This window comes from Acomys minous (genome assembly GCF_964271855.1).
Source record: "Acomys minous genome assembly, chromosome: 6".
Lineage (NCBI taxonomy): Eukaryota > Metazoa > Chordata > Mammalia > Rodentia > Muridae > Acomys > Acomys minous.
The window spans coordinates 127703282-127723412 of record NC_140487.1 but is presented as its reverse complement, the minus strand read 5'-3'; the positions used below and the strand labels follow the sequence as shown (position 1 = coordinate 127723412).

The 20131-nt window shown below is 53.5% G+C and overlaps 2 protein-coding genes across 2 annotated transcripts; one reads left to right on the top strand and one right to left on the bottom strand.

Moving 5' to 3' along the window:
• Positions 1 to 7: 7 nt before the first annotated feature.
• On the top strand, positions 8 to 3288 carry TPRG1L (tumor protein p63 regulated 1 like). Its single transcript, XM_084784682.1, has 4 exons — positions 8 to 358; positions 447 to 623; positions 1206 to 1359; positions 2209 to 3288. Exons 1-4 carry the CDS (start codon positions 84 to 86, stop codon positions 2401 to 2403), a joined length of 801 nt encoding a protein of 266 aa, XP_084640808.1. The 5' UTR covers positions 8 to 83; the 3' UTR covers positions 2404 to 3288.
• A 459-nt stretch (positions 3289 to 3747) lies between these two features.
• On the bottom strand, positions 3748 to 18880 carry WRAP73 (WD repeat containing, antisense to TP73). Its single transcript, XM_084784681.1, is given in 13 exon segments — positions 3748 to 3898; positions 3900 to 4033; positions 4339 to 4530; positions 4835 to 4960; positions 5784 to 5889; positions 7210 to 7287; positions 7383 to 7517; positions 7656 to 7742; positions 8307 to 8410; positions 10758 to 10830; positions 13805 to 13921; positions 14810 to 14962; positions 18693 to 18880. Coding segments are annotated over 13 exon segments (1389 nt in total). The 5' UTR covers positions 18762 to 18880; the 3' UTR covers positions 3748 to 3883.
• Positions 18881 to 20131: the final 1251 nt, after the last annotated feature.

Genomic DNA, 20131 nt, shown 5'->3' with positions numbered 1-20131 from the left:
TCGCGAGGCCGGGAAGGGCGGGGCGCGGCCGGGGTGACGCCGGGGCGGCGGCCGTGTCCGTGGAGCCGGCGGGTGGCGGCGCAATGCTGCAGCTGCGAGATACGGTGGACTCGGCCGGCACGAGCCCCACGGCGCTGCTGGCGACCAGCGAGGACGCGGGCGCGGGCCGGCCGGGGGCGGGCACGCCGCTGCGCCAGACACTGTGGCCGCTGAGCGTCCACGACCCTACACGCCGCGCCCGTGTCAAGGAGTACTTCGTGTTCCGGCCCGGCACCATCGAGCAGGCGGTGGAGGAGATCCGCGCCGTGGTTCGGCCCGTGGAGGACGGCGAGATCCAGGGGGTGTGGCTGCTGACCGAGTAAGCCGGCGCGAGTGCGTGGGGGCTATGGGGACACCGAGCCGGGGCGGGCGGGGGCCTTGATGACAGGCGTCCCTCTTCCCTCCAGGGTAGACCACTGGAACAACGAGAAGGAGAGGCTGGTGCTGGTCACTGACCAGTCCCTGCTCATCTGCAAATATGACTTCATCAGCCTTCAGTGCCAGCAGGTGGTCAGGGTGGCGCTCAGCGCGGTAGACACCATCTCCTGTGGAGAATTCGAGTTTCCTCCCAAGTCGCTCAACAAGTAGGTGCACCGGCCCACCACACAGCAGGGTTTTCCTTCAGTCTTTTGGGAGCTAAAGGTCTCATCTTGAAGGACCTGTGGAGAGCACCTTACAATAGAAGCTGGTGACTTCAGGGCGGCCCAGTACCTCCTTGGAAGGGATGCTGGCAGAACCTGTTAGGTTATGCGGAGGCAGAGCTATGCTGTCAAGAGCTGTGCTGAGTGCGGAGTACTCCCACACCTGAGCAGGAGGGACACACGGGGTATGTGTTCAGTCTTCTGGTCGTGGTTCAACAGCCAGTTTTCAAGAGCTGGTCGTCTTGCTATAAAAGAATCATTTGAATAGGGAATCCAGGAAGCTAATGGGTACAAACTTAAGCATCATTCAATAACGAGGACAAACGCCCACAATTTGGCCAGGTTGAACAGTATACCTTTGTTTCACAGGCTGTAAAATGAGGCTTAGCAACACCAAGACATTTGAAAGTAAGTGAGCGGCTAGTGGAGCCCACTTAGGCCAAATCCCACCTTTCCCAGCCTTCCCTGGTGCTGGCTGTGTGTTGTACTCCTGTGGTAAGCAAGGCTTTCTCCCTCCTCCATCAGGCGAGAAGGCTTTGGGGTTCGCATTCAGTGGGACAAGCAGAGCCGCCCTTCTTTCATCAACAGATGGAACCCGTGGTCTACAAACATGCCCTATGCCACCTTCATAGAACACCCAATGGCTGGCATGGATGAGAAGACAGCGTCTCTGTGCCACGTAAGCAGACCCGAGGTGCTTGGCCCCAGCAGTGGCTGCCGTATCCCAGGCTGTTGTCACGTACAGGCACTTAAAGTGCAGCACAGTGACTATCTAGCAATGGGGAAACTTTAAGAGGGGGCCTGGGGCTGGAGAGATGGCTCAGAGGTCATGAGTTCAATTCCCAGCAACCACATGGTGGCTCACAACCATCTATAATGAGATCTGGTGCCCTCTTCTGGCCTGCAGGTGTACATGCAGGCAGAGCATTGTATACATAATAATAAATAAACCAATCTTAAAAAAAAAGAGGGGGGGGCAGAGGGAGACCCCATGCCACAGCAGGATGCTCAGTCTGGACTGGGTGGGTTAGCATGGGAGGCTCTGATGGTGGTGCAGGTGAGGACCTGGAGAGGTGCCGGGGAGCCCTGAGTAGCACAGAGCACATTGCTTACGCACCATACTCCAGACAGGTTTTGGTAGGGCTGAGAATCACTGGTGACATCATAGTCGTCATAAGTCCCTTTCTGTGATGCTACTTAGCCCACAGCACACCACTGTGTACAGTGTGTGGTAATGGTGCTGCTTAGAGGGTCACATGCTCAGTGTACCTTGTGTCACATCAGAGCATGTGTCTTCAGGTGTTGCATCGTTAGTGAGAGGCTGATGCTGTCTAGACTGGACTTGGCACAAATCTGACCCTGACGTTTGTGCAGGATGAATCACTTGGTGACACAGCACTTACAACTCGGCCTGTCATCAGGCATGTCAGGCTGTGTGTGCTGTTTGGAAGGATTTGAACTTGTTGAGCAGTGGTGTCCTGTTGCCTTACCTTGAGGTTAAAACTCCACGTTTATTTTCTCTTTAAAGTTGGAAAGCTTCAAGGCTCTCCTAATCCAAGCTGTCAAGAAAGCGCAGAAGGAGAGCCCACTGCCGGGACAGGCAAGCAACGTGCTGGTCCTGGAGCGCCCACTCCTCATCGAGACCTACGTGGGGCTGATGTCCTTCATCAACAACGAGGCCAAGCTGGGCTACTCCATGACCAGGGGCAAGATAGGCTTCTAGACAGCCGTGTCCCAGGAAGCCAAGGTGGTGGGGACTCCAGGTGCCCCCCATGCCACCCACTGTGGCTGGAGGGAACACAGGCATCGTCCCTTTGTATCTGATTAGAATAGTGAAGTGAATTATATATATTTAGTAGGATATTGGCCACCACGGCGGTCTGATCTATGAAGGAGAGCCTGGCCATGCCGTGCAACTGTGTTCCTCCTGTGCGTCACATTGTTGTCTCCAGAGTCCACGGGGCTTGTTCTTCCTGCCCTGCCCTTCCAGCATGCCGAGCAGAATGTACCCGCCCACTTCAACCGTGTAGACTGTTGACTACAGGGCGTTAACACCCTGTCAAGTTACGTATTTTGAAGTTCAGCCCATTTTCTAAAAAGCTAAATACACTAGCAGCAGCAGACTAGTCACCAAGACAGCCTGCCAGGCACTCCCTTCGAGTAAGCCTGACCTAAAGCACACTTGGTAAGTTAACCCAGGGTGTGTTAACACATAATTCTCCTAGGCCCGGAAAAGGCCAGTCTCATGACACAACCTAGCTCCTTCAGGAAGTTGTGGTGGTGGGTTCATATCATCCGGTCTCTGTTTAAAAGGGACTGAATAGATTTGGTTTAAAAAGTGCATGTGTATAAACAAACAGCCGAGCCTCCTGGAGATCCACCAAGCACTGCTGAGCTTTGACACGGCAGTCACTCACAGCTTGCCCCTGTGGCTGCAGCCCCAGTACACCGTAGATGCCGCCTTCACTTTACACTGCAGCTTTCAGTGAACCAGCACGGATGTGAGCACGAAGAATGCCGTGGCCTGCCCAAGAGCAGAGGTGGCCTCAGAGGCGCCTGGTCTTCAGCCTGTCCTTGAGGTCTTGTAGTAAAGACATTTAAAACCAAATGGAGTTGCTCCTTTTTGAAGTTACTGTCATAAGACAGGTATGCCAACCACAGACTGTCTCCAGGCCTGAGGGACTGAACCTTCTGCTGGCTGTGGACTCTGCCTGTAATCCTCTTCACAGAAACTCAGATGGGCAAGTGCAGTCCAGCCTGGCATGCTGGTCTGGCTGTTTTCAGGCACTTGCTAGAGACATGAGGGTATGTATGCAGAGTGGGCTGAGCACTTCTACTCTACCAGACAGAGACCCAAGCTGTAGAGCTGACCTGTAAGGCCAGAGGGCTGCCCAACTGTCGTGGGATTTACAGCCCACATGGGGACTGGTGCAAGCTCTGGGCCTCACAGCACTTGAGTTCATCCTGCAGGGCTCAGGAGAGGCATAAGGGAGGCTGTGTCTTTACCTTAGGATTCTTCATCCTCCCAAGACAGGCCTTGAAGAAAAGGACCACCACTGTCCATGGATTACTGCATACCTATTTTACATTACAATTTTATACATATTTACAGAAAACTGGGCAGGACATCCCACCCCTCCATCTGGAGAGACTGCAGCTGTGCTTGTGTTGGCATCAGCAGGGCCTGATGCTTCTGTTCCCACTCAGGTCCTGGGCATGGCCGTCTCGTTGTCCACAGGCTGTGCCAACACCCTCCTTGGTGTCCAGGAAGCAGAGGCAGAAGTGATCCTTACTAAGGAGGGCCAGGGAATCCCCACTTAAATGCCAGCACAGTCCAAGCACTGGAAAGTCACCTAGAGGGACAGGTTGCCAGGTTAGGATCCAGGATGTGTGGGGAGGGCAGCCAGTGGGGGAGTGAGGAGCCTGTGGGGAGGGCAGCCTGTGGGCAAGTGAGAAGCCTGGTGAGCCCAACACTGAAGCCATGAAGCTTACTTAGGGCAGCAGGCTCCCAGTCAGGCACACATACCAGACAAGGTCCTGCAAGCTCCCTAAAGATGTGGAGGGGGCGTGTCACTGACACGTGGCAGTAGATTTAGGCAGATGAATCTGTCTGAGGCCAGCCTACACTGAGCCACCATGTCCCCTGGGATATGCTCACCTTCCCCTGGTACCTGCACCGACACACAGCCTGCGGGGGACCACAGGTACACCTTGCTTCCTCCAGTGCAGATGGCCAGCCTTGGCTGCTGAGGGTCCCACTGAAATGAGCGCACCGCACACATGTGCTCTAGTACCACGAACAGCTTCAGCTTCTCAATGTCCCAGACCCAGACAGCGTTGGGGACATTGTCTGCAAGGAAGCAGAGAGAGGGGACAGGTGTCAGGGTGGCCCTCTACAAGCAAACCCTGGCTCTTCTCAGGGACCAGAAGGCCTCCCAAACCCGGCCCATAGAGGGCAATGCTGGCCGCCTGTTCTTCAGGGAGAAGGCCTGCAGGAGGGAGCAGGCAGGCGGCCAGGGCAGGGCTGACTAGCAAGGAGTGTGGTGCAGACCGCCAAGGGAGAGCCGCACACAGCTGCCCACCTTACTCTCTCCATTCACGACGCATTGGCATCAATGGGTGAGGGAGCAGCTGACCCTAAGTGTGACACTGACCGTTTCTTGTTGCCAGGAAGTAGCTGTCAGAGCTGAAAGCTAGCATCCCTATGCCCATCCTAGGGTTCGCTCTGTCAGCTACCGGCTTCAGAGTCTGTAAGGAGACTGGCCCAGAGGCAATCTCATCTGGAACATCAACAGAGAGGACATATGAGGGCACTGGTTAAAGAGGGGGGAGAGCAGACAAGAGGGAAGTGTGGGAAGGTTTTTTGGTTGGAGGGCTTAAAGAGCTGATGGCTATCCCCAGGTGACATTTCCACTGCCTGCAGGCTCCCAAGTGGGGATAAGACAGTGCAGTCTGGAGCCCCAGGGGAAGGGCATAAGCTTGCTGAGGTCCTGCTTTCTGAGCTAGTCCCAGCTACTGGAACACCTGGCAGCTGTATCCAATTCTAGCATCCTGGGGCACAGATGGCTGGCCACCCCTTTCCAAATGGGAATCAGCTGTCAACCAGCAGAAGACGGTTATGTGAATGCAAACCAATGAGCGGCACCTCAAGCCTGGCTGCCCACAACCCTCCGAACTCGTATTGCACAGCTGATGTCCCCTCACACTTTCAGTCTGAGGTCCCTGTCCACTTCCCTGCAGGGCAGGAAGTCAGAGCTCAAGGTCCTATTCCAGAACAGGCTAACCCACCGCTGTGTCTGCTCCTGTTCTCTCCACCTCCCAACCCCTGTGAGGTCCATTCTCTGCATGTGTCTACAAGGATGCCTTGGAGCGCCCGAACTGCTCACTCAGGCTGCTGTGACAGATGGGATGAGGGCACAGGGCTGCAGGGCAGTGAGTGCAGGAGAGGTAGGTTTCACAGGTGAACACCGTGGTCGCTGTGCTGCAGGAGGATTGAGACACCATCTCAGAGTCTCCCCATCAAACACACAGCACCCGAGATTCCCCTGGGTAGAGGACAGAACAAGCTTTCTCCCACGGAAGGCACAGCCCTCTGCTGCTTACATTTGCTCTCTGATGTAGAGAGGGCACCAGCCATTGCTCGAGGTGGTGGGAAGGACAGGTGGCCCAACCCCAGCTGTGGGATCTTCTCAGCTTCCTTATATACAACCTGAAAAACATGATGTGGCTGGTTGCTAACCAGTTTGTGACAAGAGCCAGGGAGCCCAAGGAAAGTTGGCTGGACGTAAGTGCCAGGAATGGAGTCCCAGGAAGAGAAGCAGCCAATATGGCCCTTTGCAGTGAAGCAGCTCAGCTGCCACCTCAGTCCTGCTGGCCAGGCTGTCCTTTGGAGATGGACACTGACTACATGGCTGTGTTTACATGGTGGCCCACGTCACAGCTATACAGAAGTGGACTGTGCGTGCACTTTCAAATAGTGAAGACTAATGGGTGGCAAGCAAGGCTGTGGGAGTAGCAACAGCCTGGCCCGGCCGACTTGGCAGCCTGCTTGTGGCACTCTTGGAGACTGGTGGTAACTTTAAACAGTTTGTGGGGGAAGGCAGTTCACTGGAGGTGTTTTTGAGAGCCATATTGGGACTTTACCTGTCCTTCCTCTCTGCTCCCTGACCCCTGTAAGATCAGCTCTGCTCTGCCATGAGCTCCCTACCACGATGTGCTGCCTCTGCACAACACAGAGTAAAAGGTGAGGGGCCTAGGACTGAAACCTCAGAGATTAGGAGCCAAAGTAGACCCCTCCTCCTTGAAACTGACCCATCCATGGCCTAGGTTAGAGGGGTACACCACACTCCCAGGTGGGGAAACCACCATAGTACGCACGGTGAAGACATTTAGATGCACGAACCACAGGCAGATCTTGGCAGCCTGAGCGGCCAGCCTTGCACTCTGCCATCTCTCACCTGTGCTCCGGCCAACCTCAACCGCTGCTATGGAAGAGCACCCCAACCACAGCGCAGTCTGCACCCCGCCCCTTCTTCCTATAGGGCTCTGCTGACACGGGCTCTGAGGCAGCGAGCCGAGCCCTGGCCCTTCCTTGCCCACGGGAAGCAGAAACCTGTCCTCAGTCCTGGCCACTGACAGATGACAGAGCTACAGGATATTCCTTCAACTCCAGCACTTTCTGGCCCCTGGACCTGGACTACTCTACCCGAGGTCCTTACAGACCAGCTCTCCTGGCCTTTCCCACTTGCCTGTCTACTCTGCTCCGGTGAAGCCCAGAGCACAGGGCCTGGCAGGATGGCAGATGCTCAGGACTCCCCAGTTGCCTTGGCAAACAGCAGGGATATGCAGAGGGCAGCGGCACAGTCCTCAGAGGAGCCTGGACCACACAGGCCCTGACAAAGGAGTGTGTGTGTGTGTGTGTGTGTGTGTGTGTGTGTGTGTGTGTGTGTGTGTGTGAGAGAAGATGCAGGAACAGGGAGGACATCACAGCAACTGAAGGTCATCTTCAGTGAAGATGTGTAAGACTTACTGTCTTGGGACTATTAATGGCTGCAGGATGCCCAAATTCAGTGATCATCTTCCAGGTCACGTGGTTAAGGAGGCGCACCTGGGGAAGGAACCATGGGAATGACATCAGGCTGCTCATGGAGCAGCAGCGTCCTGAGCTCATGGGGCTGGCCTGCGCCCTCAGCCACTTCCCACCTTTCCATCGTAGCTTCCAACGGCCAGGAACTGACTGCTGGGACTCCAAGCCACAGACTTGACGCCCAGGGACCACTCATAGGCACAGTATGCTGACAGCAGGCGGCCGTCCAAGGAGTACAGCAGGACCTTGTACTGCAGAGGAGACATGCAGACATGTCACAGGCCTGAGTGCAGGGCTTCAGCACCCAGCAGCTCACTGCACTAGGAGCACACAAGGTACCTGCAGGTGAACGCTCTTGAAAACAATGTGCTGCTGGCCATGTGCTATACCTCCAAGCAGGTGTCCCACGCTGCCAACACACAGCCGTTCGGGGCCCACTCGATCCCTGTGAGGTCCTGCGTGTCTGTGTCAAAGTGCTTCCCGGTGAGAAAAAGGCATGACATTTGAAAGCATTGCTTAGACAGGTGCATTTATCTCATAACATGTTCTTGGCTCACGTGTCACTTTACATGCAGCAACAGACAGCACTGCACTGTCCCTGTGCACACCGTGTCCGTGCCAACCACACTGGGCAAGGCCCACACCCCGCCATCCCGATGCTGAGGCCCAGATGCCCCTGCCCCTCTTGCATCTCACAACACCCTCAAATGTTTCTCCAGCACTGACACTGAAATGTGCTCGTGGCATGGATGACGAGTGTCAGCTCCTGAGGCATTTGCCCAGGGCCAACTCATTCTTCCCAGTGAGCTACTCCCTTATGCAGATAAGAGGGTTCAAAGTCCCTGCCAACCCATGAGGTCTGAATCACACTGAGTGTACACTGCTTGAAGACACACACAGTACCCCTGCCCTCTGGCCATGGAAACCCCATCATTCTATCGACATGGGGTGTGTGTGTGTGTGTGCTGCAAAGGCCCCTGGGATCATGAGGAACATTGGTTCCACCCCCTTCCCCAGCCAGCAGGAGAGGATGGCCCTACCCGGAGGAGCTGCCAGTCACTACACACGAAGATGCTCACGTAGTCCCTGCAGTCTCGCCGCTCTGCCAAGGCCAGGTAGCGGCCGTCCCTGGTGAAGGTTACTCCTGTGGAAAGAGAGGGTAAACTGGAACCAGAGTGTAGAAACCACCAAAGCACGGCAGCGACTTTAAAAAGGGTGAGGGGAAGAGCCAACCAGAGAAGGGGGAGCCCCAAATGTGGAGCACTGTGGTCCTTCTGGTGAGCGAGAACTGCCACATGGGCACCTGACAAGCAGAGGCCTCATCCGTCCTGCAGGTGGGTGACTGTACACAGACTGCTCTGCAGGGGCCCTGACTGAAACCCAGGTACCACATTCTTGAGTCACAGATGTCACTTAATGAAGGTAGGGCCTAGCAGGAAACTAGGAAACTGCAGGAGACACTTGGTTACAAGCCAGCTTGCTGTTGCGTATTTGTGTGTGTGGTGGTACATGTGTGTGGATCCAGGCACACGTATGTATGAGGTTAGAGGACAGCCTTGGGTGTCTGCACTCCCTAGACACCGCGTTGGAGACAGATCTTTTGTTTGTAACTGCACATGCCAGGCTAGCTGGCCTACAAGCTTCTGGAATTCTCAGTCTCCACCCCCCACCTTGATGTAGGAGTGCTGGGATCACAGACTTGTGGCCCGCCCGCCCTCTGTGGGTCTGGGGACTTGAACTCATGTCCTCGTGCTTACACAGCAAGCACTGTATACACTGAGCCAGCTCTGTGCTCTGTTACTACATTTCTTTTTGGTTTTACATATTTATTTATTTATGTTTTGTTTTTTTCAAGACAGGGTTTCTATGTAGCCTCCTGGACTCCCTCTGTAAACCAGGCTGGCCTCAATCTCACAGAGCTCTTCCTGCCTCCGTCTCCCGAGTGCTGGGATTGTAGCTGTGCACCACCATGCCTGGCTTATTATTGTTATTTTTTAACTAGTGTATGCCTGTGTGTGTCTGTGTATAGGTGTGCGCAGGAGTCCCCTTCCCCCAGAGCTCAAGTTCTAAGCAGCTGTGAGCCACCTGACATGGGTGCAAACTGAATTAGTGTCCTCTGGAAGAGCAGTATGTGCTCTTAGCTGCTGAGCCATCTTTTGAGCTTGTCCATTTTTTAAAAAAAGATTATTTGTTTATTATGTATACAGTGTTTTTTAACCTGCCTGTTCCCCTGCACGCTAGAAGGCACCAGACCTCACTCTAGATGGATATGAGCCATCGTGCGGTTGCTGGGAATTGAACTCAGGACCTCCCTCTGGAAGAGCAGACAGTCTTAACCTTTGAGCCATCTCCCCAGCCCTGAACTTGTCCATTAAAAAAAAGATTATTTGTTATATAGATAATGTTCCGCCTGCGTGTACACCTGCACACAAGAAAAAAACACCAGATCTCATTACAGATGGTTGTGAGCCACCATGTGGTTTCTCGGAATTGAACTCAGAACCTTTGGAAGAGCAGCCAGTGCTCTTAGCTGCTGAGCCATCCTTTGAGCTTGTTGTTTCAAATAATTAAAGCTAAGCTAAATATTCAGAACTATGTTACTGAAAAACATCAAGCACGTGTTCCAGTCCTGCATCAATGTAAAAAGCCTGTGGCTTCCAAGGTTGCTGCTTCATGAATGACAGCACATCCCAACCATCAGGACTGAGGCCCACCTCCACCAGAGCCAGGCTCTTCTCAGATACAGCAGCACTTAAGACACGGAGTCAAAGCAAGCCTACAGTGCATTCCAGGCCAGTGTGCTCCACAGCTGCTGATGGCGACACAGCAAACAGTCACACGGCCAAGCTGCCCCACTCCCTCTTCTGTACGCAGTCTCTGGGTTCAAGGGCAGGGCCCCATGCCTGCCCACCATCCCATGCTCTCTACCCAGCGGAGGGGCTTCTAACACAAGAGCTATCAAACTGAACTGGAGATGGTTCAGTGGTTAAACACTTGCCCTGCTTTTCAGAAGGCTGGTCCTCGGCACCCAAGACAAGCAGCTCACGCGTCAGTCACCCAAGAAGTGACCGCAATGTGCATTCATATTCCCTATACCACCCACATGCACGCACGCACAAATAAATCTTTAAAAAATAGTGAAGTGAGGCTGATAGCTAGGCGCCAGACCAAGTCCTGCTAAACTCTAGTGGGGGAGCTGAGTGTCCTGTGTGAATGGAGGGAGCGTCGGATGCATCCTGCTGTCTAGGAAGCAGCATGGAGGCAGGAACTGGGACAGCCCTGGGAGGGGGGCTGGGAGGGGACTGGGAGGGGCGCTGGGAGGGGCGCTGAGAGCCAGGAGCTGGGAGGGGTGCTGGGAGGGCCCTGGGAGGGGCGCTGAGAGCCAGGAGCTGGGAGGGGGCTGGGAGGGCTGTGCTGCCACCGCTGCTTCTCTCTGCTGTCCATTACAGTAGGGTCACACTCCCAGACAGTTGTGTGAGGGGCAGACTCACCCTGCTGACAGGCTTTGGGATACTTGATGTAAGATACAGATTTTGTGCATAGGGACCAGACGGTTATCCGCAGCTGCCAGGGAGAACAGAAGAGAGAAAGGAATTAGGATGCCTCCCATCTTCAGAAAGATTCTTAAAGCCGAGAAAGATGACGACGGACCCGCACTGTACATTTACATGAAGTCTAACTTAGTAAACCTGCACAGCAGCCATGAGAGCACGAGCCGCTCACATCAGCAGAGAGGCGAGAGCTGACACCACAGTGTAGGGCTGGGGAGATGCTCAGGGGAAAAGCCTTACTGTTCAAGGGAGGAGTGGAGTTTGGGACCCTAGCACCCCTGCAGATGCTAGGTGCGTATGTGGCCCGTTTATAATCCCAGCATGTGCGAGATAGAGTCGGGCAAGATGGGTGGATAGCTAAACTAGCAGAACTGGAGCCAGGTGTGGTGGCACATGCCTTTAATCCCACACTCAGGAGGCAGAGCCTGGTCTACAAAGGGAGTCCAGGACAGCCATGGCTACACAGAGAAACACTGTCTCAAGGGGGGAAAAAAGGTGGAGATGAATTGAGGAGGACAGTCAACACCAACAGCATGTAAGCTCACATATGGGAGCACACATCCAACATTTCCAAAATGCACAATGTACTGTCGTCACTTCAGTATTCCTGGATTGGCAGCCCTTGCAAACCCTTGGGAAGCTGAAGACATTCATCTGCACTGGCCAAGGAGAGAAACTGAGAAAGGCCACAGCCACAGGAGGGGCCCCCACAGCCACAGGAGGGTCCCCACAGCTACAGGAGGGCCCCCACAGCCACAGGAGGGGCCCCCACAGCCACAGGAGGGGCCCTCACAGCCACAGGAGGGCCCTCACAGCCACAGGAGGGCCCCCACCAGCCATAGGAGGGCCCCCACAGCCACAGGAGGGCCTCCACCAGCCACAGGAGGGTCCCCCATAGCCACAGGAGGGCCCCCACAGCCACAGGAGGGGCCCCCACAGCCACAGGAGGGGCCCCCATAGCCACAGGAGGGCTCTCCAGGACCCAGACACCCCATGGCAGAATGGAAGCTGAGTATGCTCCAGAGCCTTTCCTTACCAGGACTGTGAGGAGCAGCCATGCCGGCCAGGAGGGGCAATGTGCAGGTAGATTTAGGTAACCTGGGAGCTGCTGCCAACCACCAGGGTCATAGGGACTACAGAGGATGGCCACTGTGCAATGAGCCAAAGGTGCCCTCTAGAGACCAGCAGGCTATCAAGGCCTGGCGATGCTCTGTGAAGTGTGTAGTGAGGGTCTTACACGGCCCAGGCACCAGCAATACGATTCAACCCTCTCCTTATTGTCTATGGGGCAGGCCTCCCTTCATCCTGCAGGACCCGCATACGGACATCCTGACTCCAGCAGGGTAACCAGTGATCTAACTGTCCTGAGCAGAAATAAGTATGACTCTCAGTTATGTGTCCACTCTACAAGTCTGTCATGCCTACAGGGTCACCTCCTGGTCACCAATCATGGCTGGTGGTGACTGAAGTCTGTGGGACTTTTAAAAAGCTACAACTTAAAAGGTAAGATAGGGCATGGTAGAATAAAGTTTTACTCTCAGCTGTCAAGAAGCTGAGGCAGGCAGATCTCGCGAGAGTCTGAGGCCAGCCTGGTCTCCATGGTGAGTTCCTGGCCAGCCAGGAATACAAAGTGAGACCCTGTCTCAATACAACAAAAAAGTGGGACACTTTTCAGTGGCTTCCTCAGGGTGCCCCTGGCTATGCTATGAAGTAGTTAGGTTAGCGGCGTCAGTCAGAGGCGCTCTGTAGTTTACTCACACTCATGTTCTTTCCCATGTCAGTGTGTGGAACAGGTGCTGAGGACAGCTACACTAAAGACAGATCATAAACACTGAAGACGGTAACTTTTCCTTTGGGCCATTAACTGAAGGTCTGAGCCCAAGTCCGTGAGATCTGGAGGCTGTTCTCTGGCCTCTAGTCTCTGGCCTCTGGCTTCTAGTCTCTGGCCTCTGGCCTCTAGTCTCTGGCCTCTGGCCTCTGGCTTCTAGTCTCTGGCCTCTGGCCTCTAGTCTCTGGCCTCTGGCCTCTAGTCTCTGGCCTCTGGTCTCTAGTCTCTGGCCTCTAGTCTCTGGCCTCTGGCTTCTAGTCTCTGGCCTCTGGTCTCTAGTCTCTGGCCTCTAGTCTCTGGCCTCTGGCTTCTAGTCTCTGGCCTCTGGTCTCTAGTCTCTGGCCTCTGGCCTCTAGTCTCTGGCCTCTGGTCTATGGCTGGCAGAGCTCTAAGCATCAAGACTTTTGGCCAGAGCTATCTAGAAAACACTCAAATGAGCCTCTAAAAAGCCCAAGCCACGTGTCTGTCTAAGATAAGATGTTAGTCTAACCAAGGCAGAGATGCTGGCCCTGCCTCCTCACAAGATGACGTGACTTTCGTTGCTTACGCAGGTCTGGGGTGGGGAGGTGTGCAGTCAAGAGGACAACTGTCACAGCTGCTCCTCTCCCTCTACCATGAGCACTCACAGGGTCCAACTCAGGCAGTCAGGCTTGGTGACAAGAGCTTCCAGCCACTGAGCCATCTTGCCACACCCTCCCTCCTTTAAAACAAATATTTATTATGTATACAGTGTTCTATGTGCATGTGTGCCTGCACACCAGAAGAGGGCACCAGAGCTCATTCTAGATGGTTGTGAGCCACAGTGTGGTTGCTGGGAATTGAACTCAGGACCTCTTGGAACAACAGCCAGTCCTCTTAACCTCTGAGCCGTCTCTCCAGCCTTTGCCAACCCCCTTTTTTGCTTTTTGTTTTGTTTTGTTTTGTTTTGAGACAGGGTCTCTCTGTGTAGCCTTGGCTGCCCTGGACTCACTTTGTAGACCAGGCTGGTCTTGAACTCACAGTGATCCGTCTGCCGCTGCCTCCCAAGTGCTGGGATTACAGGCGTGCGCCACCCTGCCCGGCAAGCTCTGACTCTCATACTTCTTCAGAGCCCGGGCATTCCCTTTCCCAGGCTGTTCGAGGCACAGAGGACAGGACGGGCCACGTCTGGGCAGCTTACGTGGAATTCGGTTGTATTCAGAATGTGGCGGCCATCCGGACTCCAACAGGAAGCAACCAGCCCTGCTGAGCCCTCGTCGATTTTGCAGTGCCATTCCGGCTGCTCCAGTGACCAGACCTTGATTCACAAAAGAAACACAGGATTGCAAACCAGTTGCACCACCCAGGAAGCCTCTGTGGGGGAGAGGACAGGACCGTGTTACCTCAGGTCATCCAGGGACAGCAGGCCTCACTTCTTGGCGACTTTATTATACCCCATCCTGGCCTCATTTTGTTAGGCTGTGTGAACCCTGCAACCCTGCCTTCTAGCCCTCCCTAAAACACCGTGTCCAAGTGGCTCTGTTGCCATTGGCAAATACCTCCCTCTCTGAAAAACATGCTCAAAGACTGAAAACATTTGGTGCCCCACATACATCAAAGTATTTGGATTAAACTATTAGAGAACATTACATTTTTTAAAGAAAGCAACTTTGGGAGCTGACTGCTCTTCCAGAGGACCAGATTCAATTCTACACGCCCAGATGGCAGCTCACAACTGTAACTCCAAGATCTGACACACATACACACACACACACACACACACACACACACACACACACACACACACACGCGCGCGCGCGCGCAGACAACCAATGCACATTAAAAAAAAAAAAAAGCAGCAGCAACATTGAGTTTCATCACATTTTCCACCCCCAAACCTGAAAAAAGGATACAAACTGGCCCCCTCCTTCCCAGCTACATCCCTGGAAGGTTTTCTAACCCTAACTCCACTACGGTCACAGCTGCAGAGCAGCACACATGCCTCACGAGTGCAGACACCCATCCACACATGGGGCATACCTACAGGAGTCCTACTTACAAGTGGCCTGTCTGCCTACACACACCACATCTGTAAGTGGCACACACCTGCACAATGCCCCGTCTGTACATGGCACACATCTGTAAGTGGCACACAACTGCACAATGCCCCGTCTGTACATGGCACACATCTGTAAGTAGCACACACCTGCACAATGCCCCGTCTGTACATGGCACACAGGATGAAGAGGGAGTCGGCTGACCACTCTATGTGCTGGATCTGGTCCAGGCATGTGTACAACTGAAGGATCTGAAGGGTCTTCACATCCCGGACCACTAAGCGGTACTGCACACAGGAAGCCTAGAAAAGAGGCAGAGAGCGCTTAAGGGTATCTCCTGTCCAGGAGGGAACTCTGAGAACAACAGTGATGCCTTGCCTCAGTGGCCATCTTCTTCCCTCCTATCTCACTTTTCACATCTATTTACCTTCATGTGGACCAATAACTAGAGTTCATTCCAAAATGACTAGAAAAAGAGAAAGTTGGAAATTACCAGCCAAGCGGTAGTAGAGCACACCTTTAGTCCCACCACATAGAAGGCAGAGGTAGGTGGATCTCTGAGTTCAAGGCTATCCTGCTCTACAGAGTAAGTAGGGGAGCCAGGGCTACACAGAGGAACTCTGCCTCAGTAAGATATATATTTTTTTCCTTTTTTTTTTTCCTTTTTTCTTTTTTCCTGTTTGGATGTGAGGGGCAGACCTATAATCACCACACTAGGGACGTGTCAATTGACTCTCTGAGTCTGTGCCAGGCTTTGTATATTATACTAGAGTCTAAAAGCCAAGAACTTGCACTTGTCTCAAAAGCAGGTTTGGATTCCCAGAAGCTATATAACCCTGGGTGAACTTGTTTATAATCCCAGTTCCTGTGGTCAGGGAGACAGAGACCGGAGCGTGTGGGCTGACTAGTGTGTTGTGTACAGTGGAGAGCCAGAGCCCTGCCTCAAAGTGAGGGATAATGCATGCGGCTGTCCTCTGCCCTCCACATGTGCTGTGGCACAGTCACGCATAACACAACCACACATGCATGTGGTGCATGCACAGACTTTTTTTTTTTTTAAAGAAAAGGAAGCCACATTTGTCATCTATGAAAAAGAGAGCATGAGGACTAAGTGCAGTTTAGAACAAGGACCTACCACATGCCTATCATAAGCCTATCACAGGCCTTTCACAGACCTACCACAGGCCTTTCACAGACCTACCACAGGCCTATCACAGGCCTACCACAGACCTACCACAGGCCTATCATAGACCTACCACAGGCCTACCACAGACCTACCACAGGCCTACCACAGGCCTACCACAGGCCTATCACAAGCCTACCACAGAATTATCACAGACCTATCACAGAATTACCACAGACCTATCACAGGCCTACCACAGACTTATCACAGGTCTATCACAGGCCTACCACAGACTTATCACAGGTCTATCACAGGCCTAACACAGACTTATCACAGGTCTATCACAGGCCTAACACAGGCCTATCATAAGACTTGTTTTCCACATTAGAGTTTTGTGAACTGTGACCAGTTACACTGGATCCCTTATGAACCACTGAAGACACTGAACCTGGAAACATGGGCATGCTCTGCCCAGTATTTAGGGCAAACTCGCAAGAAACAATTATCAAAAGTTCTACAATGTTCTGATGAGTGGCAACACAAATATCAGTAACCAGTGCAATCTCTCTGTTCACTAAAACTTTCAGAACAGTAAAGCAACCCCAATCAGCTGGATGGTGGTGGTGCTGCACATCTTTAACTTTGCACTCAGGAGGCAGAGGCAAGTGAATCTCTGAGTTCAAGGCTAGCCTGGTCTACAGAGAATCCAGGACAGCCAGGGCTACACAGAGAATCTCTGTGTCAAAAAACAAAAGAAAAACCCAACCCTAATCTGTGGAAGCGTGTGGACAAAGGCAGAACATGTTGGGGTGTGTCGTGTGTTGTGTGGGGTCTCCTCCTACTTTTACATGATTCTAGAGCTGGAGCAGAGCTGTCAAATCTGCATAGCAGCGTCTTTACCTGCTGAGCTACCCACCCTGACCTGACTTAGAGCAATACATAAGGGGGGAGGAACATGGTGGCGGTAGCGGCGGCAGTGGCGGTGTGAATGAGGAATCATGACCATGGTGCAGTGGGGCCTTTGGTTCTCCTGGCTCAGTTGGTACCTGGGAGGCTCACTGCCTCCTTCTGCTCACCTAGGCCCAGAATGTTTTCGGCCTGAGACTCCCTGCTTAGTAAGCTCACCCTTGCTTGTTCTGAGCTCTGGGCTGGCGGGTTCAACTCAGCTGATCTGACTCAAACGCCTCTCCCTGCTGACTGATTTAATCAGGCTTCTCTCTTGGCCCAGAACTGCTCTTCTTGGCCTCAAACTAACTTAGCAGTCTCCTCTCATCTTCTGGCTTCTTATTTTCAGGCCTGTTCTGTCTTCACCTGAGTTCTCTCTCTGCAACCCATCTCTCTATTACTGTCCTGTTAAAAACTGCCTCCTCTCTCTGTAAAAACTGCCTCTTAAGTAGCTTCCCTTTCCTCTCTCCTGAGAGTTGGGTGTGTGCTATTCTGTCAATCCTTCTGATTCGTCACCTTTTCTGCCACTCAATTAGACATCACTTTCGGTTTTTTGTTTGTTTGTTTTTCCCCCAAGACAGAGTCTCTCCATGTTAGCCTTGGCTATCCTGGACTCGCTTTGTAGACCAGGTTGGTCTTGAACTCACAACGATCCACCTGCCTCTGCCTCCCGAATGCTGGGATTAAAGGTGTGCGCCACCACACCCGGTTAGACATCACTTTCAAACATGGGTGCTTCCTTGTACAAACTATCTTTACTTTCATTTGGCATTAAAGGCGTGTACCACTATGCCAGGACCTAAGCTTTTCTTTACCTGATACGTGCTCTATACCAGGCTGGCCTTGAACTCAGATCTGTTTGCCTCTGTCTCCTGGATTAAAGGCATGTTTGTATTCCAGCCGATCACACAGACCTAGATCTTTGGATGTGATCTCTTGCTGCAACAGCCATGTTCTGAATTAACATTCCTGTACAGGTGGTAGTGGCACTCCCCTTTAATCCCAGCACTCAGGAGACAGAAGGGGGCAGATCTCTGAGTTCAAGGCCAGCCTGGTCTACAGAGGAGTTCCTGGGTAGGCAGGGCTACACAGAGAAATAATGTCTTGAAAATAATAGTAATAAAAAGGTATCTGCCATTTAAAAGAGGATGGTAAGCAACAGGAAGCTTGTTAAGATGTCCTGGGTGGGTACATTTGTGTATATGAAGGGCTGTGCACTAGCTGTGGTTTACGGGGAGGCCAGAGGACATGCAGGAAGTCAGTTCTCTCCTTCTGTCCCGTGGGTCCTGCTGATGAAACTCAGGTCACCAGACTTAGTGCAAGTCCTTCTGCTACCCGACTGACATGGAACGACAGTCAGTTTTCCCTGATGGTTTCCTTATGTCAAGCGTCTGCCTTCTGAGAACGCACAACGGTCATACTGGTGTTATCTTGAAACCTAAGTAACAGTAACTTGAACACAATCCTGTCCGCCATAGAATGGACAGCTGGTATCCAACCTTGGGGCTGTAAGCCAGTTATTTAAATCATGGCTTGTGACGGAAGAGGAGAGGCGGCGGAGATCATGAAGGAGGGAAAACACGTAGCGACAATGAGTTGGCGTCCCCTGTGCCCTCACATGTGCGAAAGCAGCGTCAGCTTACCCAGCTGTGATGACGGGAAACTGGGAGGCCGGCACCCCACCCCGCCCCCCGCCCGGGCCACCACGACCCCCTTCCCCACCCCGGTCACCTGCCAGGGTCCCCCTAACCCGGCCTGGGTCCCTCTTCCGCTTCGGGTTTCCCTTCCCTGATCATCTAGCACATTCTCCCTCGTCCGGCCCGAAACCCCTCCGTCCGCCCCACCCCCACGTCCCCCTTCCCGGCCGCCCGCCTCGGGGGGGGGGCCCCCCTTCTTCCCGCCCCGGGGCCCCTGCCCAGGTCACGCGCCCACACTTGGGTTCCTCCCCGCGCGCCGCGGCTCACCAGGTACTTGCCGTCCGGGGAGAACCTACAGAGCAGGCCCGAGAGCTTGAAGGACTCGGAGAAGTTCATGGCCACGGCCAGCCCGGGCCAGGCCCGCTCTGAGGTACGGCCCGCAACCGCCGCGGGCCGCGGCCGGAAGTACAGAGGCGGAAGCGCGCTGCAGCCAATGGGAGCCTCGAGCGGTCGCGCGGCATTGTGGGGCGGGGAGTCCGAGCTAGCGCCTTAAAGGGGCCAAGCGCCTTTGAGCCTTAGAGGAGCTCTGTGCAAGCCGAGAAACGGAGGGAAAAGTTCTGACTTCAGATAAGTCACAATATAAATATGTTCCCGAATGTTACATGGGACACACTTAAACTAAAAGACTCCGTTATCTGGAATTCAAATTTTAACTAGACGTCTGTACTTGTAAACATTTATTTTCACGTAAATACTACATATCTATGTGTAAGTACATAGTATACAGGGACCGGACGGTTATTCGCAGCTAACAAAGTTTCTGTAACAGGGGTTGGGGGCGCGGCTTAGCTGGCAGAATGTTTTCTTAGCATACATGAAACCCCAGTTTTGGATCCTAGCAACGCACAAATCCCGCACGATGATGGCGGTGCACACTTTTAAAATCCCAGACCGGAAGCCAGAGGCGCAGGTGTTCAAGGTCATCCTCCCCTACCTATAGAGTTTGAGGTCATCCTGGGCTACGTGAACCCCTTTCTCAAACAAAGCAAAGCATAGTATCTATTATAATGCATGTCCTATGTGATGTATAAGTACAAACAATAGGTTTACTTTGAGGTTTTACCGAGAGCGACCGCCTGCAGCGTGGCCTCGCGGTGCAGGTGCCTTTCAGGTCTGTGGAGGAACGAATTCGTAGGTCTATGCGTCCGCTCACCCTCCTGGAGGTACTGAGTTAGAGTGTGAACTTAGATGCCCTCGATTCAGACTTGCAGCACCCGGGACGGCAGCCCCGCTAGGCTTCTGCAGGACCGACGTGTCAGCCGGGCTTTAGACCTGTCTCGCCCCGCAAAGTGCTCTGCTCCCTCACTCCCGCAGCATGCCAAGGCCTCTGCCCCACAGGGCTGCCCGTTCCCGGCTGGTTGTCTGCACCTAGCGTTTCTGACGATCTTTGTCGCACAGCCGCGGCGGCCGTCTGCGCTGAGTCCCGAATTCTGAAAGCGGAGAAGGGACCTGGGGTTGTTCGGCCCAGCTCTTAGCTTCGAGCTTCTTCTCCCGAGAATGAATGATTGAGGGTGCTTGCACTGTCCGGAGAGAACCTGCCCGGGCGGGCGCGCGGGGTGCTGACCTTATCTGTTCCAACCAGTCCCAAACTCTGGCTTGGTGTTCATCTTTGTCCCCATCCTGAACCTAGCCAATTATTTCTCCTTGTAGCAATCGGCCTGGGTCCCAGGTCACGGAGTGCGAGGGTAAATCGCGTCTGCCACAGC

Coding starts and splice junctions, on each gene's coding strand:
- TPRG1L (XM_084784682.1), top strand. CDS start 84: ATGCTGCAGCTGCGAGATACGGTGGACTCGGCCGGCACGAGCCCCACG. Junction 359..446: donor GGGGTGTGGCTGCTGACCGA/GTAAGCCGGCGC, acceptor TCTTCCCTCCAG/GGTAGACCACTGGAACAACG. Junction 1,360..2,208: donor AGACAGCGTCTCTGTGCCAC/GTAAGCAGACCC, acceptor TTCTCTTTAAAG/TTGGAAAGCTTCAAGGCTCT.